Source organism: Aspergillus fischeri, genomic scaffold (genome assembly GCF_000149645.3).
Source record: "Aspergillus fischeri NRRL 181 1099437636266 genomic scaffold, whole genome shotgun sequence".
Taxonomy (NCBI): Eukaryota; Fungi; Ascomycota; class Eurotiomycetes; order Eurotiales; family Aspergillaceae; genus Aspergillus; species Aspergillus fischeri.
Window position 1 is genome coordinate 3,542,855 of NW_001509760.1, and position 17,611 is coordinate 3,560,465.

General features: G+C 50.8%; 7 protein-coding genes across 7 annotated transcripts; 3 read left to right on the forward strand and 4 right to left on the reverse strand.

Moving 5' to 3' along the window:
* Positions 1–281: 281 nt before the first annotated feature.
* Positions 282–1,154, forward strand: NFIA_059050 (transcription factor TFIIE subunit TFA2; the record flags this gene model as incomplete). Its single annotated transcript, XM_001258450.1, has 1 exon — positions 282–1,154. One exon carries the CDS (start codon positions 282–284, stop codon positions 1,152–1,154), a length of 873 nt encoding a protein of 290 aa, XP_001258451.1.
* A 583-nt stretch (positions 1,155–1,737) lies between these two features.
* Positions 1,738–2,610, reverse strand: NFIA_059060 (3,4-dihydroxy-2-butanone-4-phosphate synthase RIB3; the record flags this gene model as incomplete). Its single annotated transcript, XM_001258451.1, has 3 exons — positions 1,738–2,254; positions 2,342–2,459; positions 2,547–2,610. 3 exons carry the CDS (start codon positions 2,608–2,610, stop codon positions 1,738–1,740), a joined length of 699 nt encoding a protein of 232 aa, XP_001258452.1.
* Positions 2,611–3,601: 991 nt separating this feature from the next.
* On the reverse strand, positions 3,602–5,653 carry NFIA_059070 (uncharacterized protein; the record flags this gene model as incomplete). The annotated part of the gene is made up of 1 exon (XM_001258452.1): positions 3,602–5,653. One exon carries the CDS (start codon positions 5,651–5,653, stop codon positions 3,602–3,604), a length of 2,052 nt encoding a protein of 683 aa, XP_001258453.1.
* Positions 5,654–6,193: 540 nt separating this feature from the next.
* Positions 6,194–7,862, reverse strand: NFIA_059080 (putative serine/threonine protein kinase; the record flags this gene model as incomplete). Its single annotated transcript, XM_001258453.1, has 2 exons — positions 6,194–7,712; positions 7,777–7,862. 2 exons carry the CDS (start codon positions 7,860–7,862, stop codon positions 6,194–6,196), a joined length of 1,605 nt encoding a protein of 534 aa, XP_001258454.1.
* A 1,344-nt stretch (positions 7,863–9,206) lies between these two features.
* Positions 9,207–9,898, forward strand: NFIA_059090 (putative ubiquitin conjugating enzyme (UbcK); the record flags this gene model as incomplete). Its single annotated transcript, XM_001258454.1, has 3 exons — positions 9,207–9,313; positions 9,404–9,736; positions 9,793–9,898. The coding sequence occupies 3 exons, from the start codon at positions 9,207–9,209 to the stop codon at positions 9,896–9,898; spliced, it is 546 nt and encodes a 181-aa protein (XP_001258455.1).
* A 600-nt stretch (positions 9,899–10,498) lies between these two features.
* NFIA_059100 (putative CECR1 family adenosine deaminase) lies at positions 10,499–12,281 on the reverse strand (the record flags this gene model as incomplete). The annotated part of the gene is made up of 2 exons (XM_001258455.1): positions 10,499–12,099; positions 12,158–12,281. 2 exons carry the CDS (start codon positions 12,279–12,281, stop codon positions 10,499–10,501), a joined length of 1,725 nt encoding a protein of 574 aa, XP_001258456.1.
* A 2,475-nt stretch (positions 12,282–14,756) lies between these two features.
* Positions 14,757–16,776, forward strand: NFIA_059110 (NupC/NupG family nucleoside CNT transporter; the record flags this gene model as incomplete). Its single annotated transcript, XM_001258456.1, has 3 exons — positions 14,757–15,091; positions 15,180–16,428; positions 16,498–16,776. 3 exons carry the CDS (start codon positions 14,757–14,759, stop codon positions 16,774–16,776), a joined length of 1,863 nt encoding a protein of 620 aa, XP_001258457.1.
* Positions 16,777–17,611: the final 835 nt, after the last annotated feature.

Genomic DNA, 17,611 nt, shown 5'->3' on the forward strand with positions numbered 1-17,611 from the left:
CGCGTCTCGCTGAGCACGTGATAATCTTGCCTGAGGCTTCAAAATACTAATTATGGCTTTCGAAGACTAACAGTCGCAATCACTTCCTCGCCTTCCCCAACACACTGCATCTGTCCTCTGCGTCTTTACCGGGTGACGACTAAGTTCAATCAGAGAAGTTACTGATCTATTTATATGCTCGAGAGCAGCTTAAAATAAGCTCTTTCTGGCTCTTGGAGCCGGACGTCGCCTCATTCTATCAAACCCGAGCATCTCTCACGTCATTACCAGCTATCGCAGTCATGTCGCTTCAGCAGCAGCTCAAGAGTTTCAACGCCAGCGTTACCGACTATGCGAACCGTATGCCCCAGCAAAGACGGTTTGTCCACAACGGCTCGACAAGCACTTCTCAGGTACCATCATCCACCTCAACACCAACACCAGGTAGCGAGGCACAGCGGAAGAGGCAGAATGCAGACATCGTGTACTCGCAGCCTGCCAATACCGGCACGGGCAAGGACATCATGACACAGGTGCTCTTTGCAGTTGAGCACTTGAAATCGAAGGGCGTCCCGCTCAGGTATTCCGATATAGTCTCGTACCTCTCTCTCCAGCACCGCTCAAGCGAGGAAGGCTACCTTCAGGCATTACGGAGAATTCTCACGCAGCACGAAAAAGTCTTATATGATCCTAGTGGCGCGAACGGGGAGGGTACATTCGCTTTTCGGCCTCCTCACAACATCCGCACCGCGGAGCAACTCCTGCAGAAGCTACAGTCTCAGACTACCGCTGCCGGCATGAGCGTCCGTGAGCTCCGGGAGGGCTGGCCCAACGTTGAAGAAACAATCAACAGACTGGAGAAAGAAGGAAAATTGTTGGTCACTAGAAACAAGAAGGATGATCATGCGAAGATGGTCTGGGCCAACGATCCCTCGCTGGTGCAGCACTTTGATGAGGAGTTCCGCCAGATTTGGGCGAAGATCAAAGTTCCTGATCAGCAGGCCGTCAAGGAGGAGCTGGAGAAAGCTGGCATCACACCAACAAGCAAGAACAAGATCGTCAAGGTACGGCCAAAGGTTGAGCAGAAAAAGGTCAAGAAGCCTCGTCGCAGTGGCAAGACGACCAACACCCATATGATGGGTGTTCTGAGAGATTATTCGCACCTCAAACGGTAGACATGGCTTCCCACTGAGCATCTTGTCTCTGGCTTCGTTATTGAGCCGACCATTCTTGACCATGTTTTTCCCGCTCTCTATTTCCGTTCATGTCTCACAAATGACACTGCACCTGCATTCATCGGCGTCGGGCGGGGCTTTCTTCGAATCTGGCATGCCATTTCATGCTATACATTGGGGTCGATCTCAGTTGTGTTATGCTTTCAACTGGCGTTTTAGTAGTAAAAGATATCAAGATAGATACCCATACCAATCAAATTTGCTTCTCGTCATATTTTACCTTTCACTGTTTTTATTTGGTGCCATGGGAGCCTGCCACGAGTAGTTGCCGACTATACTTACCACTGATCTGTCTTTGGGAAATATACACGGTAGTTTCATGATACTTTGTCTTGTTCTATATGGACTTCATGAGCAGAAATATATCCAAGTGATCTAGTATTTATTGGTACACCTTTTCTTTCCTGGTCAAACAAGGCGCGAGACAAGAGCCGTTCACATGTACATGAGAGTGGAAAGAATTCCCAAAACAGCCAAAAAAAAAATGCAACCAGGTAGTAAAACACGCAATCCAACCAAGCGATCAATGCTTCCCATTCTTAAAAGGACCCTCCGTTCTCTCGAGGTACTCCACCAAGTCCTCAATCGTGCACACCTTGATACCCCATTTCTTGCCGAACTTCAAGCACCCATCGCGTCTCATCATACCATTATTCCCCCGGATCTCGGGGATTCCCTCAACGAGCTCACCATCCTCCACCAACTCGGCAATCACACCAACAGGCGACTTACCCGCCAGGCGGCAAAATTCGACCGCCGCTTCCGTGTGTCCCTTTCTCTCGCGCACACCGCCGCTCTTCGCCTCGAGCGGGATAATGTGGCCCGGCCGTCGGAAGTCCTCGAACTTGGCAGTCGGAGAAGCAAGCGTGCGGCATGTCAAGGCGCGGTCTTGCGCGGAGATCCCCGTCGTGACGGACGGGTCGCTGGAGTCGATGGAGATGGTGTATGCGGTTCCCTTGGGGTCTGCGTTCTCGACGACCATTTGGGGCAGGGAGAGGCGGCGGGCGATCTCGGAGGTAATAGGTGCGCAGATCAGACCACTGTAGTTCCAGGAAGATAAAAAGTTAGCCAGTATTCAAGAAGTGCGCTGAGTGTCCGGGCTTGAGTGCAGGCAAGGGTGTACCAACCTTGTAAAGCGGACCAGGAACGCCATCTGCGAATCTGTGATCGACTCCGCGGCAATGATAAGGTCGCCTTCATTCTCACGGTCTTGTGAATCAAGCACGATTATGAATTCTCCGTTTTCTGTGTTGAGCATGGACCATTAGTATCTCCGTTTCCCAATCCTCGGAGCTCGCGCAGGTGGCGCAACAATCTGAGAGGCTAACTCACGAAAAGCCTTGATTGAGTCTTCGATAGAATCGAACTGCTGACTGGGATCTGAAGGCGAAGGCATTATGGAGTTATGCAATTGAAGATCGAGGCGATGATAGGAGACGAATGTATGAATAATTGTTGCCCCTCGGCAAGTTCACGCGGGGCAACTTTGATGAGATTGAATCTCCGAATCGGCCGTAGAAGGGTTAGGTTTCCAGAAAACAACTGCCTGGGAAATATGGGGTAATTCTTTAAGTATCGCGTCTCTCCGGTGATATATATCGAACGAGATCCCTGCTCAATTGACCTTCTTTTGAGGATGCAGCGTGGTTATGTCAGTGACTCAAATATCGGCACGCGGGGAAGTTCGGAGGCGGCGTTGACAGCTCAAGGATGATGCATGCAGATGAAGACTGGAGACGACTATCAAGCCTCAAAGATATCCTCAATTGATCCCGGAGTGATTACGGCTGGAGTTCAAGAATGAAAATGTAAGGGGAGATTATACGAGCAAGTCAGCAAAAATTGCACATGATAGAAGCGTTAAGGTCTCCCCGTCAAATCATCAGCGATCACTAATGTTTTGTCAGAAAGTCTAATGAAGACTCATCCTCCACTTTCTTTCCAGGCCCACCGGCCACCGCGGCAGATGAATTCACCGGCCGAGGCTGCTGACACACATGAAGACGGCCCAAATGGATGATTTGTTAGCATCCATGAACCCCTGGAGTGATTTTGTTTCGAGAGACATGATATGGGTTTGCGAATAGACTTGCGCTCCACTGCTAACGCCGTCGGAGATGTCATGTCGCCGTCGTTCCTTGGACGACAATTTGGGGGGTTCTAACACGACTGCCTTTGAAGGCTCCGCTTGATGGTAAATATGCCGTCTACTCGGGGCTCATCGTGGGTAGTAAAGAAGTGACCATCCTGGTCATTCATGGTCTCGAATGCGAAGGTAAATATCCTATCCAAAAATCTGATAGAGCGACAAACATCTGTCCTGGTCTATGAAAGAGAGCGCTGTCTAGATGCTAAAGAAATCAAGTTATCACTGCAACTATTTCCAATCAAAGTCCGAATCCTCCCATACGCCGGACTTCGTCCGCCTGCCTTTCCAACGCTCTGCGCATCCTTCGGGCGTACTCTCGTTCCTGTCGCTGATGTTCTCGTCTTCTATTTCGCAGTTCTTCGCGAGTAGAGTCGTCCAGGTCCCCGTCAATAGACATCTCGTCATCGTCATCTTCTTCACCCTGATTGTCACCGGAAGAGGTGGAGAGCACAACACGGCCAACTCGCTCTCCTGTCCAGACGAGGAGCTCATCCCCTGTTAAATTCCCACCAGTAGGTAAGATCTTGCGAGCAACTTCACCGTCAGTCTGAGAGCGGAAAACGCTTCGCCAGAGCCCGGAGGCGCCCTCTTCCTCTTCTTCTTCATCGTCGGCCTCGGCGAACGCGTCTGAAGCTTCGAGGCTCGATTTTCGATTGTTCTGGCTTCGGGCCTGCTGTAGATAGGAGTTGAGATTGAAGCGGCGAACATCGATACGGCCGTCTCGTTCGACCCATTTGATATTACCCTCAGCGTCCGAGTAGACGATGCGAGTCCCGTGCGACTCTACAGAGAGGACCTTCGATGTCGCGGCACTTTGACGGTTTTGATATACAGCATTCATACTGGAAGATACTTCCGACGGGCTGTCTCCGCTGTTCAGGGACGAGGGAGTCAGATCATAAAGCTCGAGCGAGCCTCTTCCCTTGTATTCACCACAGGCTACCACTTTATGTGAATGTGGATACGTCGAGCCTGATGGTACAGGAAAATGGGGAGCAGGCATAGAAGTAAGACCGCAGAGTCGGCCACCTGAATGTACCGTGTTCTGTAGCCGAGGGAAGAATCGCCTGTCGTATTGCAGTATGCTCGGAAAGCGGCCTGCAAGAAGAATCGTGTTCACATGCGGTGCGGGAGGGTGTAGAAGCGATAAAGGGCCAGGCTGGAACAGAGGTGCATAGTCCGCGCCCTTTTGCGAGGGATCAGGGCTACGTATACGGTAGGGAGGCCGACCATCAGGTTGGAGTTGTAGCAGCGGGGAATCCGGACGTGCATAGACTTGCGAATCCGGCACTAACGCAGTGACTGGCTCCTCACAACGCAGATTGATGGCCGCCTCTTCCTCCGAGGCTGACAATCGAGAATCGTGTATATGAATACTCAAGGTGGTGGCCACCGTAAGTGGAACTGAGTAATCTGTTTCCTGAGACAAAGCGAAGATGGACCAGGGATAACGCTGCTGTGAAACTACCTGAAGGGTCTCAAGGTCGACTTCATTCAACGCATTTCCGACGGCCATGTAAGCCCTCCGACGTATGGAGTCAACACTGACACTCTGGCCCAGGTTGATAAACTCTAACGCCGACCGTGAGACAGGATCCCTTCTTTTAGACAGATCCGCCATCAAGATCCCCGAGGCACTGACTCCAAGGACGCTTCCTTTTGTAGCCTGCGAATCGATGGAATGGGAATGATTCAGGTCCCAGATGCAGACGCTCCCATCGTCAAGCGGAGCTACAACCTTGTTCTGTCTCGCCGAGCTCCAATCCCGGAGCAGCCCCATGCCCTTGACCTCACGGTAGATCTTCCTCCCTCCCGGATTTTTCTTCGTGAATGGTTGCTGCAACCAACTGAACGACATGGGTCCATGTCTTGCGATATATTCAGAGTACCAGTCGACATCCTCTCCCTCATACGAGGGGTCCCATGCCGCCGCCGCTCTCGCTCGCTCAGCGAATGACGGATTCTGCGATTCGTTCTGGCCAGTCTGATCCGATGAACCCCCGTTCCAAAGGCTATGCTGTGGTTGAATCAAGGAGAGGAGCGACGCCTGCCCCAGTGAGCCCAAGGGCGCTGTGGACCTCGCATTCAAGCTTTCGGAAGTACTCCGGTTCTGGCGGGCAGCTTCTGAAGCAGCCCATGATTCCTCGTAACAGTGTAGTCTCCATCGCGTGTTATCACGCGCGAGAGCAAAGAACCGCTTCGAGACAGATTGAAGTTGGACCTGCTCGACCGGGGTAAGATCTAGTCCATAATAGGCGGAAGGCGTTAGTGATAGATTGTCACAGGTCATGCGGGGTAAGATCTTCGCAGCTAAGGCGTAGACATCGACTACTCACAATCGATAATCTTGGAAAGAATCTCTACGGGGAGGTTTTCCATGGGTAGGATCTGGAAAGGCACAGCATAGAGGGCAGACAGAAGATTAAACCCGCTCACGATGTAAGACAGCCCAAACTGTTCCCCTCCTGATCGGGTTCCAGATCCGTTAATTTCCCCGCGATCAACAAGCCTAGACTGACGTCACGTGTTGACGGGATCTAAAGGCCAAGCTTCGAGAAATTTGATGACGAAGCTCTCATCTGGAAGAGGTAGCGTTCAGCTGAGGACCAGGTTGAATGAGAAATGATTCTATTGGTCTAGTATGCTGAATACCAAAAGACCGCCTGTGTTCCTGCCAATATCCCAAAACCAAAACATCGTAACTCGCGTCAATCGTACATTAAGAATAGAAACATGGTAGACAGGAAAGAAGTGAGAGAGGGAAAGAGAGAATCGAAAGGATATAGGATAGTCTTGGCAACCCCGGAGGTCGTGTAACTTCAAAGCCAGCTCAGCTATCGGGTATGTAGATGGCATCCTTACAAAGGACAGCCACCTTCTTGAAAAATCGTCGCCATTCTAGAGGGTCACCCTTCACTTTCATAAACTCAATCTCAAACAGCCCCTCTGAAACGCACTCGATGACTACTTTCCCCTGCAATGTGCACATTCTGCCATCTCTGGTGATGATTCGGATCATTGCAGATGTGTCTCCTGGAGAAACCGCGGGCACACCGGGAACAGGAACCCCCAGGCGGTGGAGAGCTTCGCACACAAGAGGAACAAGAATCTTGAGTTCCCACGTGGAGAAAAAGCGAGTCATAGGGCGAGCAGGTACAATGTCACGGAAGCGCTGAGCCTTTTGCGTTCTACTGAGCGGCACGGAAGGATGAGGCGAAAATTGCGACATGGAAGGCTCGTCCTCTAGATAGCCCGCCATTAACATGTCGTCGCTGGAGGAAGGCCTTCCCGTAGGTTGAGTGGACGAAAATACATCCGCCATGTGAGGTGTATCCCAGTCTACCAACATATCTCCCCTCGGCATTTCTGGCTGAGTGGAGGAGATTCTCGGTTCTGTAGCCAAATCTCCGTCGTCCAACCTCATCCGCTCCGGGTCAAAGCTGCCAGTCCTGTGAGGTCGAGAAAGCGGATCCTGACTGAAATCGATGTGCAGCGATTCGAACATGGTCGTCGCTAAATTGATAGGGTCTCTGAGCTTGCCATCTAGGGCAAGGTACCGATTCTGTCGGGTAAACCAAGGATGCCGTCGCACATCCTCAAGAGAGAATCTGTTTCTAGGGTCGACGTTCAGCATGCCGCGTAGCAAAGAAAGGGTTGCTGTAGGCAGCTTCTGCCAGAGTTCATCACTCGTTCGCGCGTTCGTCGCAACATATTCATGAAACTCGTAGCTGCTGTCTGTCGGACTGTCCCACGGCGTGTTGCCCGCCAGTAAAACGAAGAGTACAATCCCACACGACCAGATATCCACCAGATCTGGGCGATAACCCGCTCCCTTGACCTGACCGCGGTTGCTACACGATATGACCTCCGGAGCAATATACGGAGGACTGCCGCAGAAAGTTGTCGAGAGCTTGGTGACCCCTTTGTACTCGAACAACGTCGCTAATCCAAAATCGGCGATCTTGAGATTTCCGTCGGCAGTTAAAAGCATGTTTTCGGGCTTGATGTCCCGGTGACTGACTCCTTTTGAATGCATGTATCCCACGGCACTGATAAGCTGCGAGAAGTACACATGAGCGATATCCTCGCCCACACCTTCATCAGCCTCGATCTTGTCGAAAAGGTCTCCGCCCTCGGCCAGTTCCATTGCGATCCATCGCCATACGTTATCCTCGCCGGTCTGAAAGAACGAAATTATATTGTTATGATCGCCGATGTGTTTATGTACCGTCGCTTCCATTTGCAATTGTCGAGGGCTGATCTTGCCATGTCGAGCAGCATACTCTTTATGGATGAACTTGACGGCAAAAATGGGGTTATCGGCGTTCGAGGGACAGGCTTTCTTTATGCTGGGCAACGCATTAGTTGAGGTTGACAGACCAACAAGCTAGATGTAGAAGCATCAGAACATACCAGGCATAGGCACCCTGACCGATTGTTTTCGAGACGATCCGAAAGGGCAGATCGTTAGGCAGCGGGGCAAGCTGAGAGTGGTGCATTGTGTTCAACGCGTAGAACAAGCCCAGCCAGGACCATGAAAATAAACACTATTGATTCACGGGCGGCAAAGATAATTTCTCCCAGCGAGATTCAGCACAATACCATTGTCCTTTGTGGTGTCTTGGACACGACAAGCAAGGGTCAATGAGTCGAAAGACCATGGGCGTAATACGCGGTGCGCCGGGAACGCGAGCCACTTTATCCTATTCGGGTAATGTGTTGACATGCCCGCCGGGCGCAGAAGTGAGCAGGCTGAAGAGGGTACCCCGTACTCCATTGCAACAATAAGACATTCGATAGTACCGCAGTAATGAAAGATGTAGCAATTTAGAGGACAGTATGCATGAGTGGAAGCAGAAATATTAGTTGGAAAGAATATAACCCCATGCACTGGCTTGGATTAACACGGTGGACCTCCGAAACTATTGCTTTTAATGTCCGATGTACAGTAACGGAGTCGACCGGCAGTAGCTGATCCCTTCCGGAAGAAGCTCTCTTCTATTTAAAACAGCTGGCTCAGAATGAAAGTCGCTGCAAGATGTGAGCATCCAGAGTCATGACTTGAGACAATGTATCTACTGAGTTCTTGTAAATCCGTTGGCCACTGAATCATCATGTAGATCTCTGGCGTATCGCTGTTCCACCTCAGTCATCTGCATCTCCTGTCAAAGTGATCTGACAGCCAAGGGCTACTATTATTAAGCTCGATGCCAGTACACAGAGATGACATGGAGTATCCAAGACAAGGCACTCCGATGGTCCAGTGGACAGGTCAGGCGCATCCAACTACAGTCTTGCTCCTCTTTTCCTTGTTCTCCTCCTGTTCATTATTGGGCCTTATCTCTGAACTTTCTTGACTTTTCAAAATCGCTCAGTGCCTTAGTCAAGTGGTATCAGGCGGGGGCTTCAACACTGGTTCCAATCGTTGCCGGGGGAAGCTGATGCTCTTCCTAAGGTGGAGTAAACAACGCCCCGTTCGTGTCACAAAATCAAGCCTGGTCATATCTTACTCTCTTCTCTACAGTACCTAAGTTTTCGTCTTGAAACTCTCATAATAAAAGACTTCTCTTGGGGAGTTTAAATATCACACTTTCCTTTTCCAACTTGTCTCTGCTGCTTTCGATCTGAGGGTTCTAGTTGTGGGTCGATCCGGCGTTCTTGCAACCAACAGTTGTGCTGTGTTCGGATCCGTCGTCATTCCAGACAGCAACCTCACCCTGCTACTGTTACTAGCATTCCTCAAACCGGGAACCGCTCCTCTAATTCATAATCGAAAAAGGGAAAGAATAAGAAGTCGGCCTCTCAAGAATTGTCCGCAGACTTCTGTGATCTGAGCGGCCAAGATGGACTACGTGATGGAGGATACTCAGAACGCCACGCCCGAGGCTCTCGAGGCAAGCAAACTGAGCTCTGCCAGCCAGAGAAATGACATTCAGAGCGTGACAAAACGGTGAATACACTATCCTGCGAGCTGAATACGCTCCCATTGTGAACTTGAGTTGTTGCATATTGTACTAACAGGCTGTTCGGCATCTTATAGCCTCCAAACAGAGCTGATGCAGCTGATGATGTCCCCCTCGCCCGGCATCTCTGCCTTCCCCAACGCAGACGGCAACCTTCTCAACTGGACGGCCACGATCAGCGGACCCAACGAAACACCATACGAGGGACTGACCTTCAAGCTCTCCTTCGCCTTCCCTAGCAACTATCCTTACTCGCCTCCTACGGTTCTCTTCAAAACACCCATCTACCACCCAAATGTCGACTTCTCCGGCCGGATCTGCTTGGATATCCTCAAAGACAAGTGGAGTGCCGTATATAACGTGCAGAGTGTTCTACTGAGCCTGCAGAGCTTGCTCGGGGAGCCCAACAAGTAAGCTTGCACCCATCACTCGCTATACAACCGCATTGATGCTAACTGGCAGCTAGCGCGAGTCCTCTAAACGCCCAAGCAGCTGAGCTCTGGGACACAGACAAGGAAGCATACAAGCGCCATGTCGTCGCACGGCACCGCGATATCGAAGATCTTGAGTGAAGCATACGGACAACTAGGCTATGTTCACGGCGTTTTCTCTATTTCAGGAGAGACCAGGGCTTGGTTTCTGCATTGCATGATCGGAGGGTCGGTGCATTGTTTCTTTGGCGTCTTGTCTGTCCCTAGGGCCCTTCCGGCTCCGGGCGCAGATTCACTGCATATTGGTACATTGGGTCTGGAGTTCATGCGCGTTGCTTTGGGCATTTTTCTTCTCTGGATAATGTGGACCACCGTTTCACAGTACAGAGGAACGTGTGTCTCTGGAAATACATACCCTGATTTTCTTTTTTGTGTCCTTTTGGATCAGTTTTCTATCTTTCGAATTGGAGCTTTATACCTGAAGCGTATGCTTGAAATTCCCGATCTTGAACATCAACCCAATTGTCGGACAGTTGATTGGTCGGGGGTATACTATATCCAGACGACACTATCTAGTACCTTACAGATCGCGAGATGTCCTAATAACAAGTTTGCTCATACTCTGAGCCAATGTCCGTTGTCGTGCCCGCTGCGTCCGTCACGAAGGTATTGAGAGCTCAAGACCATATTCATGATACCCCGGTAGAGCGCCTGTATAAACACAAAGTGTAAACTTTTATCTTATTCGTCGACCTCTACATCCTTGAATTCCGCAACAATCCACTCGCAAAACGCCTGGAAATCTTCATACCATTCCCGCAGACGGGCGGCCTTGAGCCCATCGCCGAGAATCCCGTCTTCGATGTCAGAGGCCCACTCTGCATTTGATTGATCCTCATAACAGCTCCACCGGATGGAGTTCTCCACCATCATGGCGAGGCCCGTGAGTCCCATATTTTCGAGGCCCTGCAGCGCCTGCCAGAAGTCGTGCGTTAGACCGTTCTTGCCCTGACCAAGGATAGCCGGGTCGTCATTGCAGAGGGAGACAGAGACGCCGCGGGCTAGCAGGGCGGGGAGCGGGTGCGATTTGATGGAGCTTGTGAGGCGGAGGATCTCGTTTGAGATGGGGCAGCATTCGATGAGGATCTTCTTTTCCTTCACGAGGTCAATGAGGAGGGGGTGTTTGTAGAGGGAGAAGCCGTGCCCGATGCGCCGCGTGCCAAGTAAGATTGCGTCGAAGAGGTTGTGGTCTGTCGCGTCGCCGTCGCCGAGGCACTCGCCTGCGTGGAAGAAGAAGGGGATGGTCACGCCTTCCTCGACGCAGCGTTTGCGGAACCAGAATAGCACCGGGACGAGGTCGACCAGCGGCCGGCCCTGGTCTTCCTGTCCGACGACGTCGAACCCGCAGATCACGTCAGGGAAGGCGAGTTTCGTCTCGATGCATTGCTTCATGCTGGCTGCGATGTCTTTGTTGGGGAAATTGCGGAGTGTGGTCCAGATGATGCGGGCCCCGTAGAACCGTCGGCCTTGTTCGGTGTTCTTAAAGCGTTCGAGTTCTTCTTTGAAGACTCGGCACCACTCGAAGTAGCCTTCCTCGGGCGTATCACGTCCTTCCCGTCGGTACTCGAAGACAAATGCGATGCGAAAGTCCACGTATCTGATTCCATCACTGGCGAGCTGTTCGAACATGCGGCGCAGGCATGCGCGGAAGATTGGCTCGTAGTTTAGAATGGAATTGATGACTGGGAACGTCCGTCGGAAGATATCCCAGATGGCGTCTACTCCGTGGTGGTGGAGGTAGGAATGTTCAGGCCCGAGAACACAGCGACTCTTCAGCCACTCGCGGAAACCGGCCTCTCCACCCTTGGGAAATGACGAGGCTGCCTTTTGCAGAGACATCAGTCGTGAAGACTCGTAGGAAGACATCCACATCGTAGATTTGTCCTCTGATTCCTCCAATGGCTGAGACGAAAACCGGAGGTAGAAGGGTGCTTCCTCAAGCTCCTTCGCGGTAATGAGCGGTTGTGGAGCAGATATGTGCATTCCTGGGGTAGAAAAGGCCTGTTCGACCAGAAAATCAATATCGAACATGGCGTCCATGTGAGCATGTAAGAGGGACCCTTTGGGCATCTTCTGCACGATTTTCCACAAGTCGGTGTTTTCCATGCGACCCCTTGCCAGATGGAACATCACCCCCGGGTAGAGAATCTCATCGGCTCCGTGAGCTTGCTCCTGTGTCAACCCCTTGGACCATACTGTCTCGAGCTCACGAGCGCGGACCTTGGACACGATCTTGCATGCTTTGGCGGCCAGCGGGGAGAGGGCCTTGCGGAGATTGGCATCTATGCTGGCGATATTAACTATTTGGAATTGAAGCTCAGATAAAGTTGGAAATCTAACCATGTCGTTGCTTCTGTTCTTCTAGGACCAGTGCATCACGACCCTTCAGATACTGCTGGATGAAGGGTTCCTCCACTTGAGGGATACCTTCCTCCAGCTCCCACTCGGTATCATTTGAACCCATGCTGGGAGGGCCGCTGGCAAGGAGAATGTTCGTTTATTATGGTCCTCGAAATGAACTAGAATCCAGGACTATCTAGACTGATAACATTCAACAAGAACTAAGGTAAATAGAGATGATGATTAACTGAAAATTAGCAATGCTGATCGCAGCATGTGAGGGGCAGGCTCGGGGGATCGATAGCATTCCCCACTCTGGACCCCCAGCCATCACGGCCAATGTAAGGCCTGACGCCGTTTTTGTCATCACTTGATGAGGATCCTCAAGACTCCAACCTTAACTTAGACCTGCGTGAGCGGTTCGATGGATTAATGATCTCGTATATCTCCACTGATCCAGGTTCAATAAGATGCGATGTAACGGTCTCGTCCATCATCAAGAAAGTTGAGTTTAATGTGTTGATTGTCTCGCTACGGAGTACTTATTTTGAGTGGAACACCTCGGCCTGAGTTTCCCGGGGATCACCGTGAAACGCTATTAGTTAAGCACTATCCCCCGTCGGAGTTCCATGCTAGCTTCGAGGCCAATTCACAGCATTCAATCTCAAACAAACCTTGGATCGTGATACTCCATGGTAACTTGAAAGCTGGAGAAACACGTGGGAGATACCTTACAGAGATGGTACGTAATGACTACAGAATCCGGGGTGGCAAAATGAGATTGCCCGTAATGTCGCTCAGCCCGAGGCCAACTTCCTTTTGGTAGAATTAAATTCCACTTCACCAACTCGCGGGTCTGGAGCTTATTCAATAATAATGCAAACCTGGGACTACCCGTTATGGGTCAAAGAGGATTCTTAGGGTTTTGACAGCACAATAATTAACAGCTGGTACCATATATTTTCTCGATTGCTATCAGTATTCCTTATCATAGGGACTCGAAGACGATAAGATCAACTAAGAGTTCACAAAGGATCAAGGGCCCATCATCTGCAGAGTAGGAGTCTCAATTCTCAGCTCCAACCTCACTGAGAAGCCGTATTCATCGGAGATCTCCGATCTTATATCGCAGGTGTTCACGTGCCAAGGTGGCACAATACTAAAACTGAATGGCTGACAGGGGTGATTCAGATACACTCAGCTCAGCCTGTTTTCACAGAGTTTATGATAACAAAGGTAAGGGCAAGCTTATCATCAGGAATTTGAGAACTTCCGAGGATCGAACCAGCAGTCCACGGAGTAACTGCGGCAATATTTGACCTAGTTAGTACCGGGCATAAAATACCTATCCTAGTAAACGAGCCCATCGAGGTGTCATGGAAACTTCTGATTCGACGCACTGGGGCTTTTTCTGGACCGTTCTATTTTTCTTTTCCAGTTCTCTGCTGTTTTCCTGGGGCGCCGTAAGCCATTCTGCGACATAGTTTAGTTAGCTTGATCCATAGGCAGGTTGTCTGAGGGTGGCGGGTAGAATTTTTAGCTGGAAAGACCCCACAAGCTTTAGCCCTTAAGCCCAGTCAATGTCCACAGTTCACCAGTAAACGGTTATTTCCCACAAGCACAATCAAAAGCAATTCTCAGGAGTTTAACGCGACGACAGAATGAGGTATACTGCCAGCTTGCATGGCAAGAGTCGCAGTAAATGTATCCTTAGATGCTGCAGTCTATCGGCCCGTAGAAACCAATGTCGACAGCGAGTCAGGCTCCCGAATGCAACGATAAATGAATACCAAGAACTTGTACTGAATACCGTCAAAAGGCATGAGGCACACGACCGATGAACCGCGTGAGGACGGAGCGGAGAAAAAAAGCGCGGGTCACGGCTACACTCGCTGATCAGCCGCCAATCTCCTTGCAGAATTTCCTCCAGACTTCGGCCCATGTCCTTTTTAGTGCTGTAACACCGGAAACTCTTATCAACTGTCGAGGGCATCGCTGGGTCTTCATTCGCTACACTGCTGAAAAGTGAAAAAAATTATCGGGGCGGGAAGATAAGTTACCAGACGCCTCGACCTTGGCCTCATGCACAGCTATACTTGGTTCCTTAGCCACCAAGGCGAACAACTGTAGCCCTTGAGAGAATTTTCTTTTCAGTTTTCTCACCTGTTTTATCATGATCCTTGTCGGCGACGAGCACTAAATTCCATCTTTCCTGCTCAAGGGCATTTCCAAACCCCGGACGGATCAACGAATCAATCGAATTGCTGTGGTGGCTAATTTCACACTTTGCTAGAATATGCAACTTGTGTAATCTCCCCGCACCTGCTTGTCTGATAAGAGAGAAACCCGAGTCGATCAATTGGAATCTGGGCGCAACGCTCGTCTCCTGTTGGCTTCAAAAGAGAGTTTTATCTCCTGTCTCGGTTTCTCCCTCTCCATCTTATCCGACAGCTATCTCCAGCCCCATCCGAAGTTAAATTGACTTGGTTGCCGCCAACTTCTTTTGCGTCTCTTTTCTCCGGAGAAGACGTTTTGGACACCCTTGAAAGGTTGTCGCATTCTTGGAATTAGTGATTGTGCAATAGGAACGGGACCACAAATGGCGGACGACAAGGCTATGGAGGTGAACGAGGCATCTCCCCACGAGACAACGCGACATGCAGATCCTGCGCTGGATCCCACAAATCAACATCACCACGGTCATCCCCACCATTCGGGACTGGCCGAGAAGGGTCCAGATGATGATGTGATCTATGCCAAAGATGTCAAAGGCCTGGTTCAGGACCCGACTGTGGAGGACAAGCACGCTCATAGCCAGAGTTCGAAAGATCTCGAGGAAGCAGGTGAAAGCTATCCATCGCGGCCCTTCTATCGCCGCTATAGCAGGTACACCAAGCATGTCGTGTACGCTGTCGTGTGGCTTTTGTTCACCGGGTGAGTTGTCTTCCCTTTCGACTGCACCGCATCTTCTGGCAGTCCTGTTTGATCAAAATCGAAACTCATCCGTTGTCGTCCCTCTTAGATGGTGGATTGCTGGTTTGATCCTCCATCGGCATGACTTGGGCTGGCTCATCCCGTTCCTGCTGTATCTGTGCATCACCTTGCGGCTTCTTACCCTCTACGTGCCCGTGTCCATCGTGACCAGACCAACCTATTGGGTCTGGGACCATACCGCTCGGCCATTCGTTCGCCTGATCCCCGAGAAATTGAGGATTCCCGGCGCGGCGCTCTTGACGATTGCGGTCATTCTGGTCGGCTCATTTGCGTCGGAAGAGACTGCCGATAACACCAGAGCCAACAGAGCTGTCAGTCTCTTCGGACTTGTCGTCTTCGTCTTCGCCTTGTGGCTTTCGTCAAGAAACCGCAAGAAGATCGTCTGGCACACCGTCATTGTAGGAATGCTGGTGCAATTCATTGTTGCTCTCTTTGTGCTTCGTACCAGGGCGGGTTACGACATCTTCAACTTCGTCTCGACACTGGCCAGAGAACTTCTGGGCTTTGCCGACGACGGCGTTGATTTCTTGACGGAGACTGACTTCGCAAGCAAACACAAGTGGTTCTTGGTGACCGTCATCCCGGCTATCATCTTCTTCGTATCTCTTGTGCAGCTCCTGTACTACTCCGGCGTCCTCCAGTGGGCTATTGGTAAATTCGCCGTCTTCTTCTTCTGGAGTATGCGCGTCTCTGGCGCCGAGGCCGTCGTGGCTGCTGCCTCCCCTTTCATCGGACAAGGTGAATCGGCCATGCTTATCAAACCGTTCGTGGCGCACCTTACCATGGCCGAAATCCACCAGGTGATGTGCTCCGGTTTCGCTACCATTGCAGGCTCCGTACTGGTCGCCTACATTGGAATGGGCGTTAACCCTCAAGCGTTGGTTTCCTCCTGTGTGATGAGTATCCCTGCTTCTCTGGCCGCATCCAAGCTGCGTTGGCCTGAGGAGGAAGAAACTCTGACGGCTGGCCGTGTCGTCGTGCCCGAGGACGAGGAACACAAAGCTGAAAATGCGCTTCACGCTTTCGCCAACGGTGCTTGGCTCGGCATCAAGATTGCGGGTACCATTGGGGCAACCCTCCTCTGTATCATCTCCTTCGTTGCCTTGATCAACGGACTGTTGACCTGGTGGGGACGTTACCTCAACATCAACGACCCCCCCTTGACCCTCGACCTGATTCTTGGATACATTTGTTATCCCATTGCCTTCCTTCTCGGCGTCTCCCGCGACGGCGATCTGCTCAAAGTGGGCAAACTGATCGGTGTGAAGCTTGTCATGGTAAGATTATATCCTCTAAACCTCCACTCACCTTTAGCGGGGACCAGACACTAACTCAGTCATCTTCAGAATGAATTCGTCGCCTATAGCGACCTTCAAACCAAGCCCGAGTATCAGGAACTCTCCGTCCGCTCTCAGATCATCGTAACGTATGCTCTCTGCGGTTTCGCCAACATCGGCTCCCTGGGTAACCAAATTGGTGTGCTTAATCAACTTGCCCCCCAACGTGCGGGCGATGTGTCCCGTGTTGCAGTTAGTGCCATGATTACCGGCGCCCTGGCTACTTTTACCAGTGCGGCTATCGCGGGTCTGCTGATTACGGAGGAGGGCAAGTACCTTAGTCAGTGAGGTAAGATGCGTATCCTCATTTATTCCTGCAAATCATGGGAACTGTATTTTTATCATATTCATTTTGCGATTTTTCACGTGATGGGCTGTTAAATAGCGTGTGGATTCAATCTCATAAGTAATGCCATCAAGGGCTCTGAAGGTCCAGATACTTGTCACCGCTTCCATCCAAGAGAGCCACTTAACGGCATGTTCCACCCTTTCACAAGCTTGAAATAGGGCTTGAGTGTAATTCTTATACCCATGCAGTCGCCATGACCACGTGATCATGAAGAGGACAATGCCAGCGAAGATAAAGGAGAATTCAGTAATCTATGAGCCAGTTCAAAAGGTGAGGGATGCGACAGATCTTTTAGAAATATACATTTGGATGCTTACGGAGTACGCAACTTATTGCTTTTATTTCATCTCTGAGTCACAGCACGAGATGTCGGGGAACTGATATGGGATAGCCTGGTGCTTGTCCCGAACGGGTATAACATGCCATGTTCCCCAGGCATCCTAATCCTTGGCGTGTCCGAGAACTAGAGATGGGCGAGGGTCTTGGGGAGTTACTCCGTAGAGTCGACATCACTTGCCACTGTTGTTGAGAGGCAAAATAGTATTAACCAGAGAGCTTTTCGACACCCTCACAAAGCTTACAATCTTTGTTTGGAAGGAAAGGGTTTAAGACAACTCAGTATCTCCAGGAACCATCAACAAACACGCACGTTGTCAGTGTGATTTGGCTCCGCGTTAGCTCCGCCTGACTTTTGCGGGTTGATCATCGCTATCTGCTATCAGCCCCCCCGGAACGTCATCCTATCTATCAATCAATCAACCCTCCGCGTCAACT